At 38.6% G+C, this 17109-nt stretch overlaps 1 protein-coding gene across 4 annotated transcripts in view; it reads left to right on the forward strand.

Moving 5' to 3' along the window:
• il1rapl2 (interleukin 1 receptor accessory protein-like 2) overlaps positions 1–17109 on the forward strand; it is a 562673-nt gene that overhangs the window by 370133 nt on the left and 175431 nt on the right. For all 4 annotated transcript variants that reach the window (XM_025007400.1, XM_025007402.1, XM_025007401.1 and 1 more), the window contains exons 5-6: positions 10320–10506; positions 10591–10744. In XM_025007400.1, the coding sequence (XP_024863168.1) occupies positions 10320–10506; positions 10591–10744 (341 nt within the window). The remainder of the gene's footprint in view (positions 1–10319; positions 10507–10590; positions 10745–17109) is intronic.

The raw sequence follows: 17109 nt of genomic DNA on the forward strand, positions 1-17109 counted from the left end.
TTATAGATTCTTTGCCACGTCACAGAGCTACGGATACTTACCTCGGACACTTGGATACTCACCTGGACAGGATTACTGGCTTGTCGACTCCTGGATCACCTGAACACCTCCTTCATCTCCTCCTCGCCGCTGGACACCTCCTGGACCTGTAAGACCAAAAGAACAATTATTAAGCCATCTTGCAGTGCTCAGCTGATAGTAGGATTGGTACCCGAGACTCACCCTGTTCCTCTTGTTTTCCAGACCTTCTCCACGAAGAACGCACTATAGATAATATTCACCTGTAAATAAACACACCTACCTTCAGCTGTTGTCTCTGTGTCTGGTTTTGGTCTCGCTCGCTGGACAAATTTCCCCGCGTTCATGTCAAAATCAACACATTATAGCTTGTTACGCCGAAGATTGTATCAATATGCATAAGAATCAGAGTTTCCTTTCAGACGATTTTTTTACGCCTGCGTTCACAGAAATGTGTCCGTGTTGGTGTGCCGGTCTCTGCTCCCTCTCTTTCTCTCTCTGCCCGTTAGATTGATCGTCAAATTAATCTGCAGCTCCATCCAGGTATAAACACGCTGCCTGCTGGCCAGGATACATCCCCGTCTATTAGCTCCATAATTCAAAGCACCCTCCAGCAGCCTGCCCTGATCATAGGAGGGTAATTGCAGGAAGAGTGAGCCTGATTTATTGACGTGGTGGATATGGGAGATTACAAACTGATTTGGAGATTCATTTGTGGCTCATTTTGCATTTTATGTAATTGAAATGTGTGTGTGGTTTCTTTTGAGAGTGCTCTGCAGCATGCTTACGGACAAATAGACAGCTAAAGTACAGGGCAAGAGGAGTTGCAGCATTTAAGTTGTTTTGCACAATTATGTTTTGTTAGTGACATGAATGTTTTAATAAAGGTACTAGCTGACTGGGCTGCAACTGTTGAAGACTAGATAACAAATGGCATTCGCAAGACATTCGCAGAGTTGTTTAATTTCCTCGCAAGGTGCCGAGGTAGGCAGGCTTGTCACTTGAATTTTGATCATGTTCAAAAAATTTGCGCAACAAATTTTTTCTCAAAATAGTCAAAGTTATTGCAGGCATCTCAAACCCATCTCAGGTTAGTTTCTGTAAGTTTTAAATCACTAGACCTAATTTTTGAAACCACCTCCTTTGACAGAAAACATCAGAGGCTACAGCCATGACTGTCCAAGTCTAAACATGCTGACAATAAATAATGGTTATTTAAAAATTGGTCCTCAATTCTTAAGTGTAAAAACAGTAGTTTTGTTTTGTTTTTCCCAAGACTCACTCACGCTCTAGTTGTGGCCTGACTTTTTTAGCTCATGTCTCAATGGAGTTATGAGTGTTGTGTCTGTGCTAGGTTGTTTCCTTGACCTTGTCACAATTACAGTTGTGGCCTAAACGTAGAGCCAGTCCTGCTTCAATTTCTGAACAACCAAGCCACACTTATGTCTCCAGTCATGGATACACTGCCACAGCTAACACGACATCCTAGACCCTGATACCTTGCCATCACAATGACAAACCACCATGACCAAGCAAGGTGACATTCAGACATGCTCAAAATTATTGCTGCCCTATCACGCTCTATCACATGTAACAGAGAACCCTAATGTCCTATGCCCTTAAAGACGTCCCCAAGACCCTGTAAAGGCTTTTGACATTCTGGCTGATTTTTTACGGCGTAGTGGGTTTATCATCCAATGTGAAGAAAGTGTTACTTTAGCAAATTGACCCTTTAAATGCCTAAATCAGTCATTAAAAGGATGGATGGACGGATAAATAGTTTGTACCTTATCAACTGTGACATGAATCATAGAGCACAGAGTATGGAGAAAGAGGCAAAAGTCTTCATCCCAGCTAGGCTAATAATCAATTTTATTCATTTTTCATGAGTATAGAACAAATCTTTCTCAATCTAATCTAATATTAAACCTCTACACTTTTGCACGACACCATTTTTTTAGTTTATCGCTGTTTTCTCAACTGAACAACATTTATCACCATATAAACCATTGGCATATACATGGTCTTATCTGTGCTCCACACAAAAATATATTTGCATAGTAACACACCGGTGTCTTGTTTTTGAAAAAGAGTTGTTCCCCTATGATTGATGTCATGGCTAGTAAGATATTAATGATTGAAAGCTGTTTGACAGGACATCACTTCAAAATTGACTGAACTATTCCTTTAAGAATGGGAAATTTATGCAATTGTTTGGTTGTTGTTGTTTTTTTCTCAAATTATGAGAAAAAAAAGCATAATGAAATTACACTAGTAGGTCAGACAGTTCTGTAATTGTTTTTAACAATGTTCTTTCTCTAAAGCTGAATGAAGATTTTCATGGAAGTGGCCAATTACGTAAATAAAATACCAGAATTGCTTTAACATTCAAAACAGTTCACTGATGGAGGTTTATTTTGTCATTACTGGTAGGTTCTTCCGTTTCAGTAATCACATGTTTATTCCAAATTGAAATATAAATAAATGGTGACTCATAACTGAATAATCACATTCTAACATAAAAAAAAATTGAATATTTTTGGTGGTAAGACATGTTTTTTAGTGACTTGCTATACTGCAAGAAAATGTGCCATTCAGACTTGATTCTCAAGTGCTTTTAAATGTCATTGGCATTTTACTTACAAAAGCATTTAAATGTATTCTAAGCAGCACAAGACATAAATCTATGAATACACTCCCACACACTGACACAAAATTTGCACTGGTAAGAGGTGCAAAACGCAAACTGAATGCTTTTGACATGAATGAATGAAAAATGAATCTTAATGTTTATCAGTATGTAATACATTTCTTTTCTTTACATAGATGATTTGAGTGTTTCTCGGTTGGACAGCCAGAGGAAGGAAAGCCATGACAAAAGTTGATACAGTTGGAAAAAAAAATTTTTAAAAATGTGGAAGGTTAACAAGAGAAAACTGCTCTGGCTTTTTAGCACATCTATGTTCTGTCACCAGCATGATCATACTCGTGTAAAATGAAAATTATCAAGGCCAAGAAAATGTTTTGATGCTCAATATCTTTTCAAAATATGAAAGTGCTTTTGCATCAGTATCTAGTTAAGGGACGATGTACTTCCTTGCATGTCATATTTTACTGAAATATGCTGTACACACTGTAATCATACATTAGTTCAAAATGTTGTTTAAAGAACTTTAAACTGAAAGTATAAGCAAAATTTACAGATTCTGACAAATTGTGTACCCTTTTGTTAAAGAAAGAATTTTTTTTTTTTAAAGACAAAAGCAATATAATGAAAAATTTAACTAAAAATCAACAATTGAAAATCAGGTTCAACAGAATTATTAAAATAAAAATCAATAAAATGAAAAGTTTTGTTTAACTTCATAGTGCAGGTTAGCATGCTGGCCTGATTATGTTTTTTTATTTGTTTGTTTGTTGTTTTTATTATTATTATTATTATTATTTCTTATATCTGGAAATGTATTTCATTGTGTTCTCACTGTATTTGAGTCATCTGTTGCACATACAGTTTTTATTAAATGGGAAGGTTAACAATGTGCCCTGTAGCAAACACTGACAAACACGCACACTGCATTGATGGGATAAGTGGTCTAGATTCACTTATTTGAGATTTTGTGGTTAAAGGACAATAGGTGAATTTGTGTGTGTGTGTGTGTGTGTGTGTGTGTGTGTGTGTGGTACGGAGCATGAAAAAGACAGACTAATGTGTTGCTTTGTGTCTTGAGGTGAACTTGGGAAAAAGCACAAAACACAAAAACAGTTGGTATAACATTGAGTAAGGTCTAAGACTTTAATTATAAATTATGTTGAAAAGACTTTGTAGCACACCAAAAAGCAAACCTTGTCTTTAGATTGTATACATTGGTGAGGCTTTGGAAATAAACTCTTGATCAGCTGTGTATATTGGAGGTGGGGTGCTGTTGACCTCAACCAGTGAACCCATCAGGCAGTGGAAGGAATATTTTGAAGACCTTCTCAACCCCACCAGCAGATCTTCCATGGAGAAATATGACTGTGGGGATTTTGGGGTGGATCCATCCATAACTGGGGCTGAGATAGCCGAAGTAGTGAAAAGGCTTTGCAGCAATAGGGCTCCGGGGTGGAAAAGATCTGCATTGAGTTGCTCAAGGGTCTGGATGTTGCTGCACTGTCTTGGTTAGCCAGATCTTGCCAGATCTAAACTTTGTATTTCTGTTCAAAAATGGGGAAAAAAAAGTTGTGTTTCGATCTATTAATTGAGTTTGTATTTATAGCTTAGGCCCGGAATAAGAAAGTGTAAAATGAGTAGTAATCACAGTCAGCTACTCTAAATTTGAGGCTGTGGTTCTCAACCAGAAAAACATTTCAACCAAAAAATCTCCCTTTTTAGTTGGATGAGTCTTTGCCTCAAGAGAATAAGTTTAAGTATCTGGGAGTTTTGTTCATGACTGATGACAGGCTGGTGTAGGATATTGACCAACTGATTGGTGCCTCATTTGCAGCAATAAGGGTGCTGCTCCGGTCTGTTGGGGTGAAGAAGGATCTGAGGCGAAAGGCAATGGTCCCTATGATTTCAGTCTGCACCTGTGCTCAATACATACAGACCATTACAGAAAGAACAAAATCCTGGATAGAAGTAGGGCTCACCCAGAACTTGTTTGAGGAATTGTTTATGTTTTGTTTTGTTTATGTTTATGTTTATGTTTATGTTTATATCCGTGCTCGTCCTGAAGGAAAATCCTCACTGGGTAACTGACTGCTTTCATGATCTGTGATTGGCCAGTCACACAGCCAATCCGCCCCTCCCTACACACACATACATCTCTGCAGTGCTGCCCACTCTCGACTCGCACTTTTTTTCGTAATATACGCGGTGCATTTGACAAGACAGAGCTGAAAATGGCTCGTGTCGCATCGGTCACTGCCTCCACTACGGTCTGGGTTTTTTCTCTTTTTTTTACCATCTGCTTTCTCTAAGTTTGGCTGGTGGTGATATAAAGTCAGTTGGAACACGATGCTTTTGACAAGACAGAACTGAAAACAGCTCATGTTGCGTCATTCACTGAATCTACTCCGGACGTTTTTTTTCTCTTTTTTTTTTTTGAACATCTGCTTTTTTTTAGTTTGTTCTGTAAATAGTTTTCTTACTTTTGTGATCAAAAACATCGATTTGAATCTCAGTTTTGAGGCTATTCTGTAAGTCGTTTTCGAATAAACCATACATATAGCAACTTCTGATCAATCCATATCCATTTCAGACTTTGAATAAGTACAGCTTTAAGCCCCACCGGTTAAACAACACCAACTTCCGGGTTATGTCACGCCCACTTCCACGTTAGCCCCCGCCCACTCCGAGTACAGATACTAATACAGATTATTTAGGCCCTGTCCCAATACTTGCACTACACCCTATGCCCCTCTATGAAGCATGTACTCAGTCGAAGTGTACAGAAGGGTTCATGTTCGCAGGTTAAAAGCATGCAAGAATTGGAGATTAGGACAGTACGTGTTACGTCATCGTCTTGCATCTCTGCATCATAACTGCAACATGCAACAGGGCGAGACCGGTCCCTGTTTAGGTATTTTAAGAAGGTGCCAGTAGGATTTTAAAAGTACAGTTCAGGTATTTTTGCTTTCCAGTCATTGCAGGATATATTTGGTTGTTCAAATGTGTTTTGTTCTGACTTGTTGAATACAGAGCAAAGTTTGATAGTATTCACACATGTACAGTAGAGTGAAACAAGAATTATTTCAATACTTTACATTTGGAAGCTGCTTTTTTCGTGACAGGCGCAGCTCGCTCTGTCACCACTGTCATATTTCTGCCATTTAATTCAAAACCCTTTCATTGTCAATAAAGATAATTAAAAAAAAATTAATTTAAAAAACAAAACGTCACATGCAGCGATGAATTATGGGTAAATACTTTGCCGAAGTCCGCCTGGATGCGGGCTTTGCCGAAGGGCGAATGTAGTACACAAAGGGGCCGGGGCTTAAGAGCACTCCGGAGAATTGGGACACACTAAGCACTCAAACCCTTCAGCATGAATGTGCATTTAAAGGACACAAGGGTGGAACGAGGGTGCAAGTGCGAGTATTGGGACCAGGGGTGGAAATTAAAAATTTTGTCCACCAGCCACTATGGCTGGTGGACAAAAGTTACTACTTATAGATGTTCATCTCATGAATACTTTCTAGACCTTTCAATAAAATTCATCAAGTGGATTGTGAATATTTTTCTAATCAAAGAAGTTGCCTGACAATTGGCACATGGAGTATGTGTTGTAAATGGCTCTTAGCTACAACCACACCAAATCTTAGCACATTGTTGGCTATGGCGGCCTTCTTGAATTTGGTTTATTCCAAAAGTTAATCGCTTAAAGATGTATATCCCATGATTACTTTATGCAGGTTTCATTGAAATTAATCTCATGGTTCCTGAAATATTTTGGTAACAAACAAACACATGAACAGAAACACACACACGGGCAAAACCATTACCTTTATCTTCATGGATACAAGAAGCTGAAATGAACTTCCTATGTGGGATGGCAGGGCTCAGCCTATAAGATGAAGTGAGGAGCGTCATCTTCAGGGGGAGTTTGGAGTAGAGCTGCTGATTCTCCACATTGAAAGGAGTCAGGTGAGATAGTTCAGGCATCTGATCAAGATGCCTCCTGAGTGCCTCCAACTGAGAGGAGATTTTGGGGCAGACCCAGACCTCGCTGAAGGAATGATATAACCTCTTTAGCCTGGGATCACATTGGAATCCCAAGGAATAGCTCGAGAGAGAGATGTCTAGGTTTTCTCCGGAACATGGACAAATGGATTTTATTTAGTTCCCAACTCTAATCAAACAACATTTGAAAATTTGAAACTACTGAACTAACTTCTCTGACTATGTGCCAAGTTTTAATTATAAACTGAATTGACAATCAAAAAAACCAAACTCCAAATTTTCCTCCTTTTCTTCTTTTTCTCTTGTCTGTTTCTGTTGTACAAAAGTCAAGCCAAAAACTTGCATTTACAGGCACAGCCATGTTTTAAATTTTGAGTCAGACTCTAAGCACATGGGATGTGGGGCTGAAGATCCTAATCATCCACACACGGTCATTGTGTCAAATTACCTTGTTTTAAGTATCAAATAATTAATTACAAGTAAACAAAGAAAAAAAGTAATATTTGTTTATACAACAGAAAAGTAAAAACTAGAGAAGTAAATATCTAAGGTGTATTTTTTGGTCAGGAAAATGTCCCATTTGTTTATATGAGTTTAAAACTTGTGGTGAAGCCAGCAGTAGATGAAGCTCATTTTGTTTTGGCTTCCTGTGTCCAGTTATAATATAGGTTAGGAGTGTCCTGATCAAGATGTTTTGTTTCCAATATTGATCTGAGTCAATTAAAATTAAGAACTGTTTGATTAGAGTCATGGTCTGATTGTCACGTGTGGTGGAGATGGAGGCGAACCCAGAGCGCAGACTCATCTTCAGAACTTAAAGGAAAACTAATTTATTGTAAAATAAAGAAACAAAAACAAAATGCTGACGTGGCAGCAAAACGAAACATAACCAAAATCCAAGACTGAGAGAGACACAAGCAAACCTGAGACACAAGACAAGAGGACAACCAGACAGCGCACAAAGGAACAATGAACCAGCAGTGAATGGAGGAAATGACAAGGTTTTAAAACAAAAGGTAATTAGGGGAAGTGGGCACAGGTGAGATGATTACAACTAGGATCAGGTGAAGATGGGCGTGGCAGGAAAACAAGAGAGATTGAGGAGAAGTGAATGATGACACGAAACAAAGACACAAGGAACAAGAACTGAACTAAGACAAGGCTAAACACAGGAACCAAATAACAGAATTAAAGAAACCATAAACTCAATACAAAAACCCCAGATCCTGACACTGATACTTGCATTATTCCTTTTTTTCTAAAGAAAGTAAACCTGTGTTACTGTGTTGTTCCACACATATTATTATTATTGTTTTTGTTTATTATCAACAATTTAAAAAAAAATATGCCAAACACTTTTACAAAGTTTGGGTAGTGCTGTGTTAGTTATGTAGTGTGGGTAGGATAGAACAATACAGTGGCTCCAGCAGCTTTAAGATGAAAGCTATTTTCTGCACCACAGCGATGGGTTGGTCATCCAGATCAATGCATTCAGCCCTCTGTTCTGTAACCGTTTTTGCCTTATCACTGTCCAATGGAAACTTGTCTCTCTTCTTTAGATTTTCTTCTAAAGTGTGTTACTGAAGGTAGTATCTCACTGGGCTGCTCGAGTTGGACATTATATAGCAAGTCAAAAGAAGGGATTTTTATTCCATTGCAATCTCACTGAATTCTGAGTGTTTATAACCAAGTGACCAGCAAAGCCATGTGGCCGTATTTTAAATGGCCAATTTTTTAAACTATAGCATAGTGTGTTTGGCTTCCACAGCTGTGTTCTAGGTTGTGCACATTATTTCATTGCCCACCTTCACACAAGTCATACCCACCTCAGCTCATTTTGTATCCACTTTGGCAGCTGCCTCTTTGTTTATGACGAATACTACTGGAGTATAATTTTGAAGTGAAGGCTAGCCGCAATTTCAGCCTGGCAGACTCACCCAGCTGTCCGGCATTACTCATCATGGATCCTCGCTCCCAGCTGTCAAATCGCATCCAGGTGCAGGATATAAGCCTCCCCGTCCACGGCTCCTCCTGCTCGCCAGCCAAGTCTCGTCCCACCGCCTCCCCGAACTCCACCCTCCTTCGTGTGCTCCTCTGGACTCCCCTTCCTCATCCTCCACGCCACCACCAGGTCCGGGTCCCGGGGGATGACTACCCTAATCTCTCACCCTACTTCGATCATTCAAGCTCACAGCGGTTCTCTGCAAACTCGTCATCTGCCGGGGCCCGAGCGCCAAAGACCTCTAGCCAATAAAACACTCTAATTGCCTTTATCTCTCCGTGTGAGTCTCTCCAGGTTGAAATAAAGATAGGCAGCATTGGACCAGTTTTTTAATAACTATCATTTCTCATTGGTGTTTTTAGACCTGGACTCTTTGGGCTGTAGCCTTGGGGGTTTTCTGTCAGAGGACAGCTCCCATACAGATGTCAAAATACAGCTCTGGAATTGACAAAATCTAAATTTCAGGATAATTTGCAAATGGTCATGACAACTCTGTGGCTGTTTTGAGACAAAAATTTGTCACACAAATATTTTGTACATGTTCAAAATTCAAACGACAAGACTGCAAGCCTTTTTGACTCATACAAGAAAACTGAGAACGTCTATAAATGTTTTGAGACATATAGGAGACTTTGTTGCAAATGCTGTTCACCAAGTAATCGTTAACAGTTGCAGCTCAGTGAGATACTATCTATACTTGTGTTAGCTTTACAGCTAGCTGACTGAACTTGGTGTACTCAGTCCGGTGTTTGGATTTTACATGTTTTATTTAATTGGTGGTATGGACTGTAGCTTTGTCACGATTGCCAGGAGAAATACCCATAGGTTGTAAATAGCTGCTGAACTGTTCTCATTTTTGTATTTTAAAATACTTTCATACCGCAGACATGTTGGCACATTACATCCCAACATTTTATGGCATAGTTGATGTAAAACCATAAAGCAACAACAACAGAAATTGGGAGCAAATTGTGGTCAGCTACTTCAATACGGCTCAGTGAAAGATGCCTTGATCAGGACCCCAATCCAGTACATGAAATTTGCTCAGACATCTCTAATAAATGTCAATGGTGGCTGACTCGTTAGGAAATACTATGATGCAAAGATTGTCCAAACATCTTCTATTAGTTTCTCTTTTCATGAAACCATGGGTTTTTATGTATGCTAGAGGCTGTACAACATGTAATTTCTTCTGCAAGCCTGTTACTTCAGTGATGTCCATGAAACACTGTGTTTTCAGAGGCCCATAATTTACCCCAAATACCCACAACAGTGCCTGAAGGTCTGCACAGTATTCTAACCATGAAAATAGCACTTAGACTGTTCCACACACAGTGTGTGTTGGGCAAATGGAGAAATGAGTCATGTCACTGTTGTGGCTAACCCGTGGATGGATAAACAAATCAGCTCAAAACAAACCCACTCAGATTGATTTGAGAGTGCTTGACTCGCTTTGGAAATGCAGACTGCACATACAGTTTGTGTTATTTTTAAAGGTCAAGTATTTTACACCTGTAACCAAAATTACATTTTTCTGGGGATTTTTTTTTTGTTGTTGTTCTGTATGCTTTGTAGCTTAAGAAATCTTATTAAGAGGTTTCAAACCATGTTACTTATGCTGTGCCTGTTCCTCTTCAGGAACTCAACATACTGCATGAAAGTGTCTATGTCAATGACGGTGGAGGAGAGCGATGAGGGGAAGTGCTACAGCAGCAAAATCCGCCATCTGGAGAAAGCTGAGATAACGCACAGTAAAATGATCAACTGCCCTGACATTGAGGACTATTTGGCTCCTTACAAGCAGCCACAGATGACCTGGTACAAGGTATGACACAATCACTAAGAAGCACACAAGAAGTCACCGGCACACTGCTGTAACTGAATCAGTTCTGCCCGTGTCTCCTGTTAGGAGTGTGAGCGAGTGGATTGGAGAAGCTCCCTTTTTGTTAACACCACACATATTTGGATTCCTGAGATAGAGGAGGGGGATGGGGGAAATTACACCTGTGAGTTACAGTATGGATCCAGAGTGGTGCGACGAACAACTCAACTCAAAGTCACAGGTAGGAAATAGTGCATGGCTGAAGGGTAAAAAAAAGACCAATAACAACAGGCTTGTTTAAAAAATGTCCTCACAGAATGGTGTCACTGACAGAAATAATTGATTTCGAAGGAAACTTTAATAAGTTAACCTATGCTCTGATATTTGATGGTATTTAGTTTACACACAACTTTATGCCAGAAGTGCTGTGAGAATGATGATAAATGAGCTTCAGGTGTGGCTTATATCAGAATTTGTAAATCAAATTAAATGTCACTTCCATGTGCATCCTGTAACAAACTATTAAGTTCTCTTGAAGGGATATTTCAAATCTTTTGAAGTGGGGTTGAAGTGATAGTTCAGATTTTTTTAAAGGTGGGTTCTGGTGGAAAAGTTATGAACAGTGATGTGTTGTAGATAGCTCTGTCTGTACTCTCAATTTGGAAAAAATAGTTACAATTAATTTTGACCACACTGACAAGCTCACAGTCTGAAACTCAAGTTGATTGCCGCAGTTCTAAAACATCTACAATCTCTAAAATGGCTGTTCTTAAATAATCCACTAAACCACACTTCAAATAGACGAACTATTCTTTTATCACCTAACAGATCTCTTGACTCCAGAGCATTCATTACTTTGACACATGCCTTACCTCAGCATCTTTCAACACTCCTACAGCACTTTTAAAGTTTCTTTGACGAAATTATAGAAATGTACCCCAAAACTGTTAAGGAGATTTACATCCCTATCATCTTCTTAAAGATTAGTATGGGGTCTTTCTTTCTGTTGTGAAAAAAAGAATCCTCCAAGCTTCAGTGACTTTTGACTTTACTGTTACTTGTCAGTACCATTTACGCTTTGTTGTTATGGCCTGAAGCTGACTTCCACTGGTTCTATGTGTATTTTCACATATGGTTTGCTGTTCTTGATTGTGTGCTCGTGCCCTTTTGTTTTATTCGCAGTATGCTGTTGGAGCTCATGAGCAGTTGTTAAATATTCTTTATAACATACACAGTACAAAAACATGTGCTTTGATTTCCACATTCAGTCAGTATGGTCCACAGACGATAACACAGTGTGACACGATGAGCAGCATGTGAAAATAGATACTATGTGAACAATATCCTTTTAAAGTGTGCTGTATAACATTTGATGCTCTATTTCACTTCACATTTTGAGTCCCAGAACCGAAGTCCGTGCTTCTTTCATCTGGCACTTTGTGCTGCGCTTCAAACGTGTAGCTGCTTCTTGTAAAGTAGAGTTGACATGAACAGGCACTGCTTCATTTTACAGGGTATTATTCTCCTCCGCATTGCCTAACTTTCCTCCATCTATATGAAGCAGAAGTTCATAAAAAATCCCACTTTTCTACATTTTCTCTCATTGCAAACTAAACGTTTTATTAATGGAATAATTATGGTTCGTTCTGATTTTTGATTATTACATCAGAAGTGGTTAAATATCTTTAACACACAAAAATCTTCTTAGCTGCTCCTTTTAGGGGACTCCACAGCAAATAATCTGCCTCCATGTCACCCTATCCCAACATCCTCCTCTGTCAGGTCAACCTTCTGCATATCCTCATTTACTACATCCATGAACCTCTCTGGCAACTCATATTCCTCATCCTTTGTGAAAAATATTCACTATACCTCTTCTGCTCATGTCCAAAACATTTTAGCCTCATCTCTCTAACTTTGTCTCTAAACTGCTCACTGCCCCTCTGATATACTCATTTCTAATCATGTTCATTTTGGTCACACTGAATAAAAATCTGAACTTCTTTATCTCTGCTACCTCCAGCTCCACCTTCTGTCAATTGTTTGTGCCACCATCTTTGAAATAATGCATCAAAATATCACTAGCATCTTGTAAACCTTCCCTTTCAATCTTGCAGCTATCCTTCTGTGACAAATCACTCTGACTCTCGACTCTGTCCACTCCACCCTGCCTGCTCTCTCCTCTTCACCTCTCTGCCTGTTTCTTTGGATGTTTGACACCAGGTACTTAAACTCATCCACCTTCAATTCTTCTACTCCTGTTCCACCTGTCTCCCTCTTATTCACACAAATCTGTCCCATCTACCTTCTACTGACTTTCACTCCTTTTCTCTCTAAAGCATACCTCTACCTCTTCAGACCATCTTCCACTTGCTCCCTGCTTATTACAGATAACAATGTTGTCATTGAACATCAAAGTTCACAGGGACTCCTGCCTGACCTCATCTGTCAACCTGTCCATCGCCATTTCAAACAAGAAGAGACTCAGAGCTGATCCCTGATGTGCTCCCACACCCACCTTAAACTCATCTGACACTCCTACTGCACATCTCATCACTGTCTCGCTTTCCTTCTACATGTCCTGCACTACCCTCACATACTTCTCCACCACACCTGACTTACTGACACACTACCACAGTGCCTCTCTTGGCATCATATCTGAATTCACTAGATCCACAAAGACACAATCCAGCTTCTTCTGACCTTCTCTATATGTCTCCATCAACACTCAAATCAACCATCACATCTGTAGTGTTCTTTTTCAGCAAGGAAACATACTTCTGCTCACTTATCGTCATCTCACTTCTTAACCTGGCTTCAACAACTCGTCCCTATATCTTCATGGTATAGCTCATTAACTTTGATAAAAGAGAATGTAGGCTCAGAAATATGCTTTTTGGTGCCTTATCCAAACCTTCAATAGATGATCTGAGAGATATGGAGAATAAAAGTGTGTTAGAGGGAGCTTTAGTGACTTATAATATTCTTTGCCTAGTTGCCTTGGTAATAAAGAAATACTTTGATGATCCCTTGCAACATTTCTGCAGTATCTTGCAATAACCTTTGTACCCTAGTGCTAAAAAATAGTATTTTTTAGTTGTATGTTTGATATAGATTTTTTTCTTGATTTACATAAATTTTAAGTGCTAGACTCTAATTTAAATACATAAAACAATAGCCTTCTATAGGTGTAGTGGGACAGGTTGGATAGTTTTTAGTGAAGATAATACTTTTAGAAAAGTATGTACAGTACTGTGCAAAAGTCTTGAGCTATCTCTTGTGTCTTTTTACTTTCCTGTTAAGCAACCAGACTATTCTAATCTTTATAGTGGTCTTGAGCAGTACTTAAGGCTTCTGAAAGCATTTAAAAAGTTGTTTTTCTTCACTTTGGCTAATGTTTACTCATTATATGACCAATTTCAGGGGAATGTTTTGTTTGTTGTGAACTCCTGAAAAACAAGCCCACAACATAAATCCTCCCTCCACCAAACTTTACACTTGGCACAATGTAGTCAGACAAGTACTGTTCTTCTGGCAACCGCCAAACCCAGACTCGTCCATTGGATTGATAGACAGAGAATCGTGATTCGTCCCACCAGAGAACACGTCTCCACTGCTCTAGAGTCCAGTGGTGGCGTGCGTTACATCACTGTATCCAACGCTTTGCACTTGGTGATGGAAGGCTTGAATGAAACTGCTCGTCCATGTAAACCCATTTCATGAAGCTCTCTACACACTGTTCTGAAGGCAACATGATGTTTGGAGGTCTGTAGCTGTTGACTTTGCAGAATGCTGGTGAGCTCTGTGAACTATGTGCTTCAGCATCCACTGAGCCCATTCTGTGATTTTACATGACCTACCACTTTGTGGCCGAGTTGCTGTTGTTCCCACTTTGTTATAATATCACTAACAGTTGACTGTGGAATATTTAGTTGTGAGGAAATTTCAGGACTGGACTTATTGCACAGGTGGCATCCTATCACAGTACCACACTACAATTTATATTTTATTTTGTTAGGGATCTAGAACATCTCTGACTGTATTTTTTTCAGGCTTCTCTTCCCTTCTTTTACAAACAGTGTCTCTACCTTTGACTTTATAGAAGCAGACAGTATTCCAGTCTAAACCAAGTGTATGTGTTCATGCATTAATTTATCTGTAACTAATTGCAGATTAAATTATGAATTATTTTTTCAATGGCTCTATTCATTCAGACACTGAGCTGAAGTTTGTAACTCATACTGTAAATAATGTGCAGTGAAAGCAGCCGTCATCCATCAGAGCATGCCAGCTCCTGGCTAAACATCTCAGTTGTTGATCCTGTAGGTAGGCTCGTGTCTCTTGGCAGCAGATTTCATCGTACTTTCAACATTAAACTGAGATTAAAGTAAAGACGCAGGCAAAGCCTGAAGATCTGCTCTTGGCTATGATGTTGAATCCAGCTAAATATACTTAGCTGAGATAAAAGAGTTGGAAATCGACTTGAGGCTGCAGCTGGGGAGATATGTTGTAAATTCCACACTCTCAGTGTACCTCATTGAAAGCTTTTCTTTTCTGTTTAAATATTTACAGCCCTCCAAATAACTCATGTACCTGAGGGATATGTACTCTTTATTAAGATGGGTAATCCTGTGTTTGTAAATCTGTTCTTAGCCTTGGGATATCCTATTGTGGAACATCCTTATTATGCAGTAATATTATTATGCAAGTAATTGTTGTCAAACAATTTTACTATGAATTCTGTCTCTAAAAACTAATTATTCCAATTATCTTTATAGGACAAAATAGTTGTACTCTAGCTTCCTATGCAAATGATTTACTATTATTGATATAAAAACACAGCTTTTATAAGACACGATTGGGTGTCTGTTAGTAGGTAGGTTTTTTGCCTAAATTATTGTGCCAGAATAGACCAGATTTAGCATCAATGTTTTTGTCAGTAAATCTTGTTGAGGCTAAAATTATTCTGCATTGATTTGTCAGTGGTTCTCAGACTTTCTGTAATGCATACCCCCTTTTTAGAGGAAGATGATTTTTCAGACCTCCGTTCAGCTCAACAAACTATAACAAAGTGAATCAAGTTAACTGTAATTGGTGGAAGGAATATGAAATCAAATGTAAAAAAAAGTCTAGATTTATACATTTATACAATTATTTTTTAGTCATTGTGCCAAAAATGTGACTTTGTTTTGTGAAAGTTTGTCTCCAGATTGCTATTTACAGTTTTTATGTGTTTATTTTTTTCAAAAATAATAAAAAAATATGAACAGACTTTTCCTAAAAGAATAAAACAAGACTGCTCTGTCATGCTCTGCTTATTCAAAAAAACTCTGGATCTGTGTGTTTTTGTTTTGGTTGCTTATTTGTATGTGTGTTTTTTATTTATTGTTTTCAGTTCTGTTGCTGTTTATTGTCTGTGTTTCCCTGTAATTTAAAATAAATCAAAATAAAATCAACAACAAACAATAATTCAACAAACAATTAACACAACAAATATAAATGTTAACACTGAAATGTGGGAATAATAATAAATGGAGTTTTAGTGTCAAGTAATTACTGAACCAGGTTTAAACAGTTATAGTTATTAATTTAACAATTATTTAACAAAGATAACACTGAAGCAGAGGGGCTGATCAGACTTCAGAAGAACCCAATGAGGAGGTTGGTCAAGGCCAAAATTCTCTGCTGGTCAGTGGCCAGGGTTGTGTCCAAGGTCACCAGAGGCTGTGATAATGGCTTTGACTGAGGCGTTGGACAATGCAACAGTGATTTGTGACGTACACTCACACAGCCAAAAGACACATCAAAATGTTCCCCGCTGAGCCAATAAAAGAGGGGTAAATTAGCTAACAGCTGAAAGTAGCAGGTCATTGGAACAAGGCTTTCTTTACCAGCCTGAGTACTACACACCATGCAAGTCTCAGATTAAATGGACTGTACTTATATAGCACTTTTCTAGTCAACCAGACCACTCAAAGTGCTTTGCAGCACAATCTGCCTTCATTTACCCATCCACACACACACACATTCATACAGCACTCTACTACATTTCCACAAAGCTAATCTGAATAAATCATTCTATAGAGTCTAATCAGTGCTTTAGATCACATTCATACACCAATGGGGCACATCGGAGGCAGTGAGGGGTTTAGTGTCCAGGGACACTTTGACACGTGACTTCTGCCAGGAATCAAACCTTCAGTTCTCTCATTGGAGGAAGACTGCAGTTAAGTGTGTTAAATATTTGCAAACTTTTTTACACTACAGCTTAACTCTGTTGAAGATATACAAAGTAAAAATGTATTTTTCATGAAGCCTGTGGTCCCAAACTTATTTTGGATTATCCAGAAGTCAAAGGTTCCTCCCTAAATTATTGAATTCTTTGTTCCATGTTTAATTTTTTATTTTTCGAGTGGAGGGAACATAACCAATGTTTTCTAAAATAAAAACATTTTGACCTGTTTAATAAAAACTCCAAACATTGAAATTCTTGACCATTTCTGTGTTTGAAGTTACTACCAAATTAAAAACGTAAAAAAAACATAACCCTAGAACTGCTTATGTGCAACTTAGGTCCCACAGTAGGCCTTTTAGGAACAAACAGTT

This window comes from Kryptolebias marmoratus, linkage group LG9 (genome assembly GCF_001649575.2).
Source record: "Kryptolebias marmoratus isolate JLee-2015 linkage group LG9, ASM164957v2, whole genome shotgun sequence".
NCBI classification, from domain to species: domain Eukaryota; kingdom Metazoa; phylum Chordata; class Actinopteri; order Cyprinodontiformes; family Rivulidae; genus Kryptolebias; species Kryptolebias marmoratus.